Here is a 14301-nt window from a genome sequence, read left to right on the forward strand (position 1 = left end):
ATTCTAGAGTCTATAGTTTTTTGTTTGTTTTTCATGTTGTAGCTGGTCCATCCTTACCATGGAGGCTGAGTGAGTTAAAATAACCTGGGTTTCAGATGATGTTAATAACTTGTTGGTAGTTGACTACTATGGACCTAGAGCGGGCTGGGAGTGCCACCAGCATCTCTCATTGTTGACTTTACGTGTGTGTGTGTGTGTGTGTGTGTGTGTGTGTGTGTGTGTACATGTGCATATGTTTAGTGTAAGTCTGAAGTTGATGGTGGGTGTCTTCCTTCATCAGTCTCCACTTTGTTTACTGAGCTAAGTCTCTTTATTGAACTCAGAGTTTTCTGATGGGCTAGTCTAGCTACACAGCTTGGTCTAAGAATCTTGTTTCTGCTTCCCGAGTGCAGACTCTTACATCTGCCAGATGTTTACCTGGGTTCTGGGTATCCAAACTTTGATCGCCATGATTGCACCACAAGTGCTTTAATCCACTGAGCCATCTTCTCAGCCTGAATTTATAGCTTTTCATTGCAGGTCTTGCTTATTCATTCAGGGGTACTGCCTCTGGCTTCACTGCACTGGGGGATTGGATGAGCAGGGTGAGAGAAACATTCTAAAGCTCCCAGTGTTCATGACCAAGTGCTCATCTGACTTTACAGGTCAGGAGAGTCAGAAAGACAAGCAGGGGAGGGTAACAAGGAAGTTCTCCAAGTAAAGAACAGCCAAGGTAGGGAGGAGCTACATAGTAGGTAGCTGGATACCCAACTTGTGGGTAGTTGAGGCAGGGAAGAGCTTAGGAACTGAAGATGCACAGTGTGAAGTGAAAATATCAGGCAAGAGATGGTCAAGTGTCTATGGTGCCAGGGCAAACAGTTTAGTTTTTATTCTGGATGAATTTGTTTTCTGTCTAATCTACAATTACCTCCTCTCACCTGCTCCACACTGATCCATTCATCTACCCCACCTTCCGTTCCAGCAAAACATCCACGGCAGCCGCCTATAATTCCTTCTGCTTTCCTCTTGCAGTATCCTGAAGGTCTTCACATACATATTCAAAAACCATTTAGCATCACTGTAGCCACCTGAAGACTGTTCAGGTGATGGTGTCACTTTAAACAGGAAATTAAGCCGTCGTGTGACAGTGTGGTTTACCTGGCCTGGTGGCTGGGAACTATGGACCCAGGCAAAGGCATTCATGCAGGTGTACTAAAGATATGAAAATCTGCTTCTGAAAATAATGATTTCCAAAGCCAATTATGAAGCATTAGAAGTGTGTGATGGCATGTGTCCTCTACAGATGCAGCATCTGCACACTTCAAATTATAATAAAGGAGCCAGAGAATTAAGAAAAGATGCACTTTTTAAAAAAATCTATAGATTAACCTTTTTTGAGTTGGTTTTGATCTGGCTAGAGTGACAGGAGGGTTAGATTTTCTTAAACAGGTTAAATTTTGTAACACTAATTTAGCATCTTTCACTGTTCTGAGGGTGAGAAAAAGAGTGCCGATTAATCCCCCACGTGCACACACACATGCTATTAGGTAAACAAGGGCCACCCAGAGAACTACTCTAAACACTTGAGAATATTTTTCTTAGTTCTCCTATCTATGCATGGTTTTAGGCACGGCTGCTTTAAAATGTTACAGTTTTGAATCTGACTTCTCCTTCCACTTAGCATATGATAAAATATCAAGAGAAAATTTTATTAAAATTTTACCTTTCTGGCTGTCAAGGGCACCTTTAGGTGAATGTTCCACAATTTATCGAACCAATTCCTTTTCTGAAGGGCTTAAAAAGTTTTTAACGTTTTGATCTTATTAAAAGATGGTGACCACGTTATTTTCTGCCTCAGTACGCTGAGTTTTCCTTTAAGACAAGGTCTTAGAAAATGGAATTAAAGAGGATTTTTTTAAAAAAAAAATATATATGCTGAGACTTACTCCCTTCGTGTCATAATGACTCCAGAAAGGTACTTGGCCTTTGGAAGGTCCAGGTCTCAGTCCCAGGAGTTCCCAACTCTTCGTTCCACTAAGGGAATGCAGGGTGAGGGTGCGGCTATCTATTCTGCCCCTCACCCCGTCCGACCCCCGTCAGAGGAAACATTATAAAAACAAAGCAACAGCAGAACCAAGAAACAAATTAAACGGGTATGGATTTATTTGTTTTTTCTGCTTTCTGTGATTCCAAGCCCAAACCAGGTCTCCACATACACAAACCAATCTTTTTTATTAATAAAAATTAAAGAAGTAACTCAGGATCCTTTTCATTTGTGTTTCAACTTGTGGTCGGGGACTTAAATTTCGGATCTGCAGGTTGCATGGCAAGTTCCTGTTAAACAATTTACTGCTCACGTTTACATCTCAGTAGAGGGGTGACGCACCTGTTCTGCCACAGGACAACAGGTTCCCCGCCTAACCCTGCCCGGCACCTGCTGCTCTAGGACCGCTAGGCTCAGTATCTTAGGGCGAAAGTCCCTGCACCTTGAAACCCGTGGGACCAAATACTTTCCTGAGCTGAGGTGTTCGGGACAGAATGCCACCCCGAGCTGGGGCGCGCGGGATTGAACGCCACCGCCACCGGCGTCCTGCGTGTCCGCACTCACCTCCGCCGTACATCTGGCACAAGTAGGGGAAGCGCCACACGTTGCCCAAGCCCACGGCGTAGGAGATGCAGGCGAACACGAACTGCAGCGGGTTGCCCCACTGAGGCCGTGCCTTCTCCATGTCCCAAGCTCGCTCTCCGTCAGGGCCTGGTCTCTGGCCGCTGCTCGCCCGCCTTTTAATTGCTAATCTCATTAACGCGCGCAAGAGGGGCGAGGCCGGTAAGCGGGGAGCGGCGAGCCCCACCCCGCCGGGGAAGGCGCCCCTCCTTGGCACCGGGTGTGGACTTCAGAGCGTGGGGAAAGGATCACATTTCCTCAACCTCTTACTGATTCATCGATGGCAATACTATATGCCAGGCGCTGCTGTGCAACAGGGAAACACAGCACTCTCACGCCAGAGCTGACATTCAGATGGCGGGAACATTTAAAAGCCGAGGGATGACTTGTTCTTGGCTTCTTTTGACTTACTGGGGCAGTTTCTTTTGGTTCATACCACCTAGTTCACCTAAATCGGAGTTGCAGGGACAATTTAAAGGGATGACTCCCAGAACCAGATAGACAGGGACCCAGGGCGTTCCAGAGGAGAAATGAGTTTTGCATAGAGAGGTTGGCTGTGGAGGCTCAGTGGCAGAGCACTGACTGCCCTAGCACTTTTGAGGCCCTCAGTTTGATCCTAGCACAGAGACCTAAGCGTCTCCATTTACTTGCCCTTCCCTACACCTGTAGTGTGGCAGAATCAGGTTTTGAACAACTGCTGTGAGGCCTATGGGAGCTAGAGACTCTCATTCCATAGGCTAGGTGGAAACCTAAGATTTTTCATGCTTTTGTCGGTCCAACAAGGAAATGTAGTTGAACCTGACTCCACAAAGTTTAGTGCAGTGACCTCGGGTCTGTTTGTCTCCACTCCACCACTGGCTAAGTTCCGTGGCTTGGGCAAGTCATTTAACACCTTTGACTCTGTTTCATCTGTAATAGAAAACAAAACAAATCCCTGCTCCCCCACCCCCACCCCAACAAGCTTAAACTACCTATCCTAGAACTTTTGACCTTAAAATAGTAAAGAATAAAGCAGTCACAATACAGCAGAAGGACTCTGGCTTCAGATTATAGATTTTTACCCCCCTCTTCAGCTTCCTCCCACGCCTAGTTCCAGTCTATTGCTGATGGACATTTGTGTTATTCCAGTTTGTGGCTACTATTCTGACATATTCCTCTGATGGATGCACTCACTGTAGGGAGTTTGGGGATTATGGACAGCATTAGGAAATACCAGTTCAGTCTCATTAGCCTCAGCTGCTTTGAATCCTCGCTATCACTCGACATTTAAAAAAACAAAACAAAACAAAACAAAAACAAGCGTTTATTGGGGGCAGGTGCCACAGCACGAGTGGAGGTCAGAGAACCATTTGTGGGTAGCCAGGCAAGTGATCTTACCACTCACTGGCCCTGCCATCCTGTTTTTAAAGTTCTGTCTAGACTTATGACTGTGCACTGATGGTTCAATTTGCCTTTTGATTTCCCTGACATCTGACAAGTCTGCAACCTTTCCGTGTACTCACTGGGCCATCAAAAGAGCCCCGGGATTCTGAAATGTCTGCCTGAGCCTTTGGTTAGTTTTTATTGGGCTGTCTTTTTCTACTGACTTGCATTTGTTTGCCTACTCTGACTATGGGGCCCTATATCTGCTTAATATACCAACAGTTTCATTTCCTACTCTGTGTTGCCTTTCTAGTCCATCATAAGTGTCTTCTAAGAATTGAATTCTTAACTTCAAGAAAGTCTTATTTGGGCTGGAGATGTATATAGCTCAGTTTGTTAGAGTTTGCCTAACATACATGAGATCCTGGGCTCTATTCCTTGCTCTCTGTAAACTGGGTATGTATGGGGAGGTACACCTGTAATCCTGGAACTTGGGAGGTAGAGGCAGGTAGATCAGAAATTCAAAGTCATCCTCAGCGACATAGCAAGTTCAAGGCTAGCCTGCTATAGGTGACCCTATCTCAAAAAATAAACAAGTGGGCTGGAGGACTGAGTTCAGTATCCAGCACCCACATGGCTATCTCACTACTACCTGTAACTCCAGCTCTAGGGGATCCAATGCCTTCTTTTGTTGTTTGAGGGCATCTGTATGCATCTGCATGTACACACACACAGACACATATGCACATAAAATGAAAATAAATATTACAAAACAAACAAAATCTCGGCAGGATGTTGGTGGCGCACGCCTTTAATCCCAGCACTCGGGAAGCAGAGGCAGGCGGATCTCTGTGAGTTTGAGGCCAGCCTGGTCTCCAGAGCGAGTGCCAGGATAGGCTCCAAAGCTACACAGAGAAACCCTGTCTCAAAAAACCAAAAAAACCAAAACAAAACAAATCTATCCAACTTTTTTAAAAAGTTGTTTTCATGGTCCCCCCTCCCCCCCCCCCCCCCCCGCCCCATGTCTTACTTTACACAATCTTTTCCTGCCAGGAGTGTGGTGCATGCCTTTAATCCTAGTACTTGAGAGACGGGAGGATCTGAGAGTTCAAGGCCAGCCTGGTTTAACATGGTGACTCCAGGACTACATAGAGACCCTATCTCTAAAACAAACAAACAAAAAACAAAAATAACAATAATAACAAAAAGCCCGACTTCTTCCTTATCAAGTCCAAAGTCATGAAGATATCCCTGAGCAGTCAATGCCTTAGCAAAGCTAATCTCAGCAGTGAATGAGTTATGGCCTAGAGACCTTAGTTCACTGATCCTCTAGGAGTCTGCTAGGCTGGCTGGTTAATGCACTCCAGGGACCCTCCAGTTTCCATATTCTCTCCTCAGTATTTGGAGAAGTAGTCATGTGCCACTGTCCCTGGCTTTTTATGTGGGTGCCGGAGATTGAAACTCAAATCCTCATGCCTATAGGCAGACCCTTTACCCAATGAGCCATCTCCAGCCCCAGCAGCCTGGTAAGGGGTCCTGGAAAGGTGGTGAATAGTTTGGACAAAACAATTGTTGCTGCCTCCAGCTATGTATTTATGTTTTGGGTATCACAAATTAGTTTTTCTATGGGATTCTTAGCCACATAGTGACATTTAGGAACTGGGCACCTCAGAAAGATACCCAGAACAGTTACCAGCCTCATGGAATGCCCTTCTTTTAGTCCTTACTCCAGGGACCAGACCAGCATCTGGTCTTAGCTGCCTTGGGAAGCTAGCCCAATATGTGAGGCTCAGTAAGTGAGAATCTCTGTGTTTGTCTCTCTGTGGGGTGTGTGCGTTAGTGTGTGTGTGTGTGTGTGTGTGTGTGTGTGTGTGTGTGTGTGTGTATAGCATAAAGAATCACCCAGGCTGAGTAAATGCAAATAAAGTAGTCAGATCACCATGCCACCCCAAAAATGCATTTGATAACTCTAATCTGGGATGATCTGTGGAGAGATGGGCTGCTACAATCACAAAGAGCGTGGTGGTGGTGGGGCTCTACATGGAGAGAATACTGCAGTGCGTGGACATTAATGACAGTGTGACAAATGTCTATAGACTTTTTGCAGAAAAATTTCTCATCTGTTTGTTAATTTCTGTGCAAATGCCTCAACTTTAGGCTATTCCGAGCTTCTAACATATCACTGGGGTTGGGGAGAAGACCTTCAGCAGTGTTCTCACCATGTATGTAAGTGACACAGGTAGCCAGCCATAAGAGCTTAGCTGATAGTGAAGAATAGTAAATAGTTGCAAATGGTGATTTTTAACTATTACTTCTTCTTTAGATGATTTATACAGTAACTCAGTCCTCAGTAAGGACTGTATTTAATAAAACATGTTCTCAAAATTCCTCTACATGCCCCAGTTGGTCACTCAGAGCTCCACAGAGTATTGGGCAGTAGAGTGAGCTCAGCTCTTTGAGGTATTTCTCTTTGGGGTGTTTGGTGTCCTACAAGCAGAGAACGCTTTCTTCAGATTTTACCTCCACGGCATCAATGGCAATCAGGACACAATGGCCTGAAGTTCACATTGTGCACTTCCCTAAAGAGGAGGAGTAGAGGGAGACATGGCTTGAGTGCATGGGTGTGGACCACTAAGTGCATCTGGATTCCATATCATTACCCTATTAATATGAAGGTTATGTAGCTTTCAATCATTTGCTCATCTTGGTGATTTCCATTGTTACCTAACTACCATCTAAAGCTTCCAGTTCCCCACAAGATAAAGTCCAAACTCCTTAGCTTTGTTTGCAAAGCTTTGAGGATTTTTAAAAATTGAGTCCTTAGGAATTTGACCCTTGCATACCTGGGTTCTAGAAAACAGAGTTTAACTCATAAGTATAAAAATACACAGCATTTTTCTGCAGGTGAAAAACCTACCTTTTAAGGATGAATAGGATATATCAGCCACAGCCCAGAAGGGACAAATACAATTCACTTTTCAGAACAAACCAGGAGCTGGTTCACTGGTTAAATGCACTTAGAGGACCCAGATTCAATTCTTAGCACCCACAACAGTGGTTCACAACTATCTGTAATTCCTTTAACAGGGGATCTGATACCCTCTTCTGAATTCTGAGGGCTCCTGCCACTCAGGAACAAACACATACACATTTAATAAATATTTTTAAAAGTAAAAATGAAACTTTATGATACTATGATGTATACAAAGCTATTGTTTTTCTAGTGTATTTTTAGATAGATACTAAAATTTTTAAAATGACTCTTCCTCCTCCTGTATTTTCAGGGTCATATGTTTCACACTAGGTACTAAATGATCTTTTCAGGAACTGCCCACAGCCTTAGAATCTCCAGGATTTTGATATTATGCCCAGGGTAACCTTACTACAGTGATCAGTGTACATTGCATTTCCATGTAGAATTTAATTTGCCAAGTATTAAGGTTCCTCAATACCAGAAACTTGCAGCTAAGCCTATTCTTGTAAAGCAAGAGCCTGGAATTTACTGTCCATTATGACAACCATTTAGCCACTTGTGGCTGGTGGCTTCTGTGTGGAGACTGGAAAGACAGAACATCATTGCACAACTTCCACTAGGCAGTCCTGGCTTGGGAGTTTAGTGATAATGCCTGCGATGCAGCAACCCTCTCTACTTAGACTGTAGGCAGCTGTGTGGGAAAGAGCTGTGTGTTGCATGCTGCACTGTTTCCTCAGGAAAGGATGTGACTTTCTTCTTGCCCCTGCTCCCTCTTTGGGTGCTGATCAAGGGCATCTCAGGCTTCTCCAGAGTTATTGCTAGTCATCCTCTGGCAGGAAGGTCACATGTACCAAAGGTGATTCCATCCCTTGAGGCAATGATCACTCCAGGATGGGAAATTCCCGTGCCCTCATCCAGACCTGCACCCCTGTTCTGCCTTTCTGTCTCATGGGCTCCAGATTCTGCTGTCTCACCAAACCCTGACTCTGGCCCTGACTGTTTTTCCAAAGTTCCCCCTCTGCCTAGACCTCACAGGTAGTTGATCAGTTTACACATCTTGCTCCTACCCACATTTCCCCCATTCCTTTTGTTTTTTACTCCTGTGCAGTACAAACCCCAAGAGTCCTGGATCTTTGGGCACTGTTAGGAGCTTCTGGAATCGTTTCGCAAGGTTGTGGCTGCATATGTGGTAAGCACAGATGTCAGCAGGGCCCTGCTTCTTTAATTAATCATCTCTGGTTGAGGTGTTGACCTGTGGCTCTGGGTCGTATTATCTCTGTGTGCCTCAAATCTTTCTTCCTACATCTCTTATCCTACTGAATGCTTAACAAAGTTCCAAAATAATTACATAGATAGCTAAGGGGAAACCCTTTCCTATCTGAAGTTCACTTTCCTTTCTAGTTGCCTTCAGCATGGGTTCTTGGGCTTCAGGAACTCCCTAACAGTCACCTTTCTCTTCATGGCATTTATAGATCTCCTCCTCCTCCTCCACCACTTTCCCTCCCTTCCTCTGCTTACAAATATCCTCAAGGACTACTAATAACTTTTAAAACCTTTTAGGCCTTCAGGTCACCAATTCTTTATATAAATTTGTAGCTTCTGTTCATCACTCCATTTATGACTTTACCTTTTACAAAGGAGTACAGTGGCAGTGATGTCTAGGCCAAAATTACAATGAATCTACTTTCAAATATACTCAGAAACAAAGTATACCCTTCTTTTTTCCTTCTGTTTACACAGGAAGGGTAGAGGAGTGCCCTTCTTCCCAACTAAGCCTCCTCTCATGCCAGAACCACAGTGTATCCTCAACTTCTTTTATATACCCTCACTGTTACCAGTAGATGTACACTAATTTCTAAATAAAGACAAGATGACTTAACCAAGGATGATTTCCTTTGTCTTAGGAAAGAGTTGCCAGCACTCCTTCCTGTCCTGCCTTCTACCTTCCAGATACCAGTCTTTTCCCTGAAAGTGACCTCTCTACAGACCCTTTCCTACTTCTCTGCATCTTCACTGAGCAGAAATCCCTGAAAACTGCTTAATTTTATCTATGTTCAAACTTCATATTATCGGAAAATAGTGGTTTTTCTTTGGCAACTGACTTCTGCCTCACACTTACATTGGTATTATAGCTATAGTTTTAGGGTGTTTTCTTTTTTGCTGGTACTTATACAATTATAAATTACTTAAATACTTCGCTGTTGTTAAATTAGGTTACTTACAGTTTCATGCTGCTATGAAATATGCTGCTATCTACCTTGTGGTACTTGTGTTCTGGTAGATATGTATTAATTCAAGTAGTTCCATGGGCAGAAACGAAACATACCAAAACCTTACAGATGATTCATGCAGTGGTTATAAAAACTCACATATATGAATAACCATGTATTTGTGTAACAGTACTCTCATATTTACCTTAGAATTGAGTTGCTCATATCCTTACATAGTCTGGTGAAGGAAAACATTGTTAAAAATTCATCACCAATACAAAGAACAAAGAAAGGTCAAGTGTGATGGAATTCCTGTAATCCCAGCACTCAGCAAGGCAAAGGAACAAGGATCATTCCAAATTTGAGGCCAGCCTAGGATCTGATTGTTTCATTGTGAGATCATATCATTATTTCTATATTTTCCTCTGGTTATTTGTAGTGAATTGCTTAACTTAATCTTTATATGACACACATATGTGCAGACAGTGACAGAATAGATAGAATTCACTTAAATAATAGTGGTATTTGTTATTGATAGAATTTTTGGGAAATGCATACTTTTTGAAAAATATATAACCTTTCTCAGTCTACATTTTGCACCTTTAAAATGGGAGACAGTCCTGACTTTTCACTGAACACTTCTAAGAAGTTTAGATTATGTAACAAATTTAACAAGAGGCAGACAGCCCCCAGGATAGCAAGAAATTGCTGGCCAGAACTGAAGACAAGGTGGCAATCACAGAATTGTGTCTGGGATGACAGCTACAGGCTCTGGCTGTTTTCTGCTCTGTTTTCTACTGTGAGACTGACAAAGATGAGAAACGAAAATTAAACAAGTGTCAGGTCTGAAAGCAAAGAGGCCTTAATCTAAAAACAATGTGGGGAAAATGCTACAATAAATGTCTATTTTTATTAACATATAATGATAAAAATTCAGGGCTTCCTAAGACTTCAACTAAGATAAATTCAGCATAGTGTGTTCCTTTGTGCATATATCCACCTCTAAAGGACAACTGGGTCAAGAGCATAAGTAACCTGGATCATTTTCTGTGAATTGATGCTGTGGAATCTGAAATAATTAGGTGGTGTACACAACACAAAGTGGACATTGTTTGCTCAGAAAGGCCCAAATGGAACAAATACATTTTTCAGGTCAGTTCAAACCGATGCAGAAATAAGCTTATTTAGAAAACACTCTGGCTTCTCACCATGGCCACTCAGCTGATCACGGCAGGTTAAGCAAGACCCAGCCACGTGTTATGGAAACAGGGGACTGAGAGAACAGTGGTGAAGCCTTCAGAGATTTTGTTGGTCTTGGCTAAATTTACTCTTTCACCTCAAATATTTTTGATGGGAACAAGAATCAAGACTAACTAGAAGGCATAATCTGGTGGGGAAAACAGCTGGAACACTGTGGAAATATTTTCCAGGGTCAAAATGTGGTTGGGGCCATGCTGTCTCCACTAGTGACCCCTAAGGAATCTCACTGTGTCCTGCTGGGCTGTTGTGTGTTTGTTCTTTCATCTCACAACGGCAGAAGCTCTATGAGTCCCACGTTGCCAGGAAATACATATGCTTTGTTTCACAAGCTCAGGGTTCAAAGTATATTTGATTTCTTTCACCTCTGGATCCTCAAAATGTGGTCTGTCATAGAATGTGGGCATCATGGGGGGAGGGGGACTTGTACAGACTCTCAGGTCCACTTTAAAGAATACCAGGAGTTTTGTAGGCATGTTGAGATCTTAAAAACATAGTGACCTAAAAAAAAAACAACCTTTTATTTTTTGAGATTACAATATATTTACAACATTTTCCCCTTTCCCTTTCCTCCCTCCAAGCCCTCCCATATACCCCTCCTTTAGCTTTAAAATTCATGGCCTGTTTTTCATCAATTGTTGCTACATGCACACACATACACACACAAATAAATATGCACATACATTATACATTTTAAAATACAGCCTGCTTAGTCTGTATGTTACTTGTATGTTTTCAGTGCTGATCATTCAGTATTGAATAACCAATTGGTGTGCTCTTCCCTGGGGAAGACTATTCCATTCTCAGTATTCCTTAGTTGCCTGGAGTTGTATAGGATTGAAGCTTTCTGAGTGTCCTCCCATCCACTGTAGCATGTCAACTGTTGATGTCCTTGTTCCGTTCATGCTTAGGAGTCATACTGGTGACAATTTATAGGGGTAGCTTCTGACATTACTAGGAGACACAATTCTCACAGCAAACTCTCAAGTACAATCTTTCCACCCCTACTTCTGAAATTTACCCTAAAGCCCTACTTTCAGGAATAGTTTTGTAGCTGTATCCCTTGGTATTGGGTTCTACAATTCAGCATTTTGATTAGCTGTTGTTTTCTGTAGTGGTTTCTGTTTATTGCAGAAAGAGGTTTCTTTGATGAGGGTGAGGACTTATATGTGAGTATAAGGACAAATGTTTATAATGTAGTTAGGTATTATGTTGTTTGAGTAGAGTGGTGGTTGTAGTTTATCTTCCAAGATCCATAACTTAACTAGCCGTGGGCAGTTGGCTAGGTTTCTAGAGCCAAGCATGCTTTCTCTCTTGTTGAGCAGGTCCTAAGTTCAATGAGAAAGCTTTTGGCTACTGCCAAGGTATGTGCCAAGGGCTGTTTTTGCACCTTAGGGTGATTGTATGATGCCAGTTTTTTTTTTTCTTTTGTGTGTGTGTGTGTGTGTGTGTGTGTGTGTGTGTGTGTGTGTGTGTATGTGTCTGTGTGTCTGTGTGTGTTTCATAGGCACCACAACTGGGCATGTTGGATTTTATACTTGACTGTACATCAGAATCATTTGTGAGACTTTGAGAAAACAAAAGCAAGCCAGGTGTGATGGCATACACCTGCTATCCCAGCACTCAGGAAGCTAAGGTAGGAGAATCGAGAGATCACATGTAAATGGAGTTCTTAATTGGTCTAAGTAATAAAAACCTGGAGTTAGATATAGAGGAAAATACTGATCGAGAGAAGGAGCAAACCACCGCCATACCTTACCTCCTTAGTGTCTCAGCAGACAAGAGAGAATTTCTGTTTCTCCCGGCTTATATCCTGTTTCTGCCCAGCTGCTTCACTTCCTGTCTGTCTGTACAGACCTCCAGACCTCTATGGTTAACTAGTGGCAAGCTCCATTCTTTGACCTTCAGACAGGCTTTATTTGTACAAGCAAGATTTCACCATAAATCACATCCAAATGGGATTAAACAGCAAAGTCTTGCCTAAAAAATAAAACAATAACCTCAATATTCCAAATCTATAGATGCTTGTCTCCAGGGGAAAAAATGAGGTTGATAGGTTGTCCCTAAGTAAGGGTGTCATGGCAACTGGTATATACTGCCCTTTTCAGGGAGCAAGAGTCCTATCAGTACTTCCTTGTCACTCATTTTATTTTATTTATTTTGGTTTTTAGAGACAGGGTTTCTCTGTGTAGCCTTGGCTGTCCCGGAACTCACTCTGTAGACAGAGATCTGCCTGCCTCTCTGTGCCGGGATTAAAGATGTGTGCCACCCCCTGGCATCATTCATTTTATTAACCTTTATATATATATCATTGAACTTTCCTTCTGAACCCCCTCCTCCATTTTCCATTCTCCCCAGTACCATCATTGCCATCATTTACTGTCAACTTCTGATTTTTCTCCTTTTAAATTTCTTTTGTAAAATAAATTCAGATTAAGTAAGTGGGGAAGGAGGGAGGGAGGGGGAAGGAGAGAGAGAGAGGAGAGAGAGAGAGAGAGAGAGAGAGAGAGAGGAGAGAAAGAGAAGAGAGGGATTGCATATCTTGCCTCTCCTGGGAGTACTGGGATGATAGCTGTGCACCATCACTTCTAGCTACGTTGAAGATAGTTTTGTCATACATGCCACACAAAATTTCTTCTCATGCATTCAAGGAGCCCAAAACTTTCCCCTGCTTGCTGAGATGCTGCATTGCTTAGAAATAGCTCAAAAACTACCTAGGGGCAGTTTTGCTAAATCCATTTCCTGCAGTATTATAAGGAATGACACTCTTCCACAATTTCTCTTCTGATTTTTGTTTCCGTTTCTTAGTATATAACCTACAGTTTCATATTTTTATTGATGTCTACAGTTTTGTTTTCATTTATGCGGTACTTTTTGTTGTGGCATGCTACAACCTCTGAAAAGTCACATAAAGGTGAATAGCTTAACAAAGCAAGTGTCCACATAGTTACTACATAGGTAACAAAATACAAAAGCTCCAAGGGTCAAGAATACACCCTGTCCACTTCAACTTTCCACCCTTCCCCCAGATTAGATAATCTAACTTTTTAAAATACAGATTTTGTAATTTATTACCTTTCTTCATGATTTTTATACTGTTGTGGTTTGAATGTAAACTGTTCCCCCATAGACTCATGTGATGAACAGTTTGGCCCTCAGTACTCTGTTTTGTAAGGTTGTTGAACCCCTAGGAGGTGGAGTCTTGCTAGAGGAAGAGGCTCACCAGGGTCAGGCTTTGAAGTTTTATACTCTGGCCACACTTGCTTCCTGGCTACAGAGGCAATGAAAAGGCTTTACACTGCTGCTGCCGGGCCTTTCTTATCAAGGCAGACTATATCCAGAATAAACTCTTTTTCCCCTTAGTGTTTTTCTGTTGTTGCTTTTGGTTTGCTTTGTCAGGTATTTGGTCACAGGAACAAGGCAAGGAACTACTATACCTTCCCACATAATCTGAAGAAGACATCCCTTTGATTTGTGTAGATTTGAACTTTTTCATGTTTTACCTTCTTTACTGCCCAGACATGCTATATGTAGCTATACCCTGTACATTTTCACTATGGATATAGCATTTGTGGATTTTCTAAAACTAGTCTCTTTTAGAACCACCTGTTGGGTTTTGAGACAGAACAGTGTAAGGCTGATTTTCACAATACGCCAATGCTGTGCTGAGGAAGAAAGTGGGGTACAGAACAAAGAGGGATATGCCCGCTCTATTTAGGGATATGCCCGCTCTATTTACTGGGTCTAATGTGTTACTTCCCTCACTGTTCCTATGTTCCACTCTCTTGCTCTTTTGTTAGTTTGATCTATCTGTCACAGAGAGAAGTGTGTATCACCTCTGATGACTTTGGGCT

The 14301-nt window shown here is 42.6% G+C and overlaps 2 protein-coding genes across 3 annotated transcripts in view; both read right to left on the reverse strand.

The window, feature by feature from the left end:
• Positions 1 to 3564, reverse strand: part of LOC100760123 (sodium- and chloride-dependent transporter XTRP3A) — a 37708-nt gene extending 34144 nt beyond the window's left edge. For both annotated transcript variants that reach the window (XM_035444095.1, XM_027415523.2), the window contains exon 1: positions 2588 to 3564. In XM_035444095.1, the coding sequence (XP_035299986.1) occupies positions 2588 to 2780 (193 nt within the window). In that variant the 5' untranslated portion in view covers positions 2781 to 3564. The remainder of the gene's footprint in view (positions 1 to 2587) is intronic.
• An 8718-nt stretch (positions 3565 to 12282) lies between these two features.
• Lztfl1 (leucine zipper transcription factor like 1) overlaps positions 12283 to 14301 on the reverse strand; it is a 45969-nt gene continuing 43950 nt past the window's right edge. The window contains exon 11 of the transcript XR_004769800.1: positions 12283 to 12427. The gene's annotated coding sequence lies outside the window, so the exon portion shown is untranslated. The remainder of the gene's footprint in view (positions 12428 to 14301) is intronic.

The sequence above is a fragment of the Cricetulus griseus genome, chromosome 4, assembly GCF_003668045.3.
Source record: "Cricetulus griseus strain 17A/GY chromosome 4, alternate assembly CriGri-PICRH-1.0, whole genome shotgun sequence".
Lineage (NCBI taxonomy): Eukaryota > Metazoa > Chordata > Mammalia > Rodentia > Cricetidae > Cricetulus > Cricetulus griseus.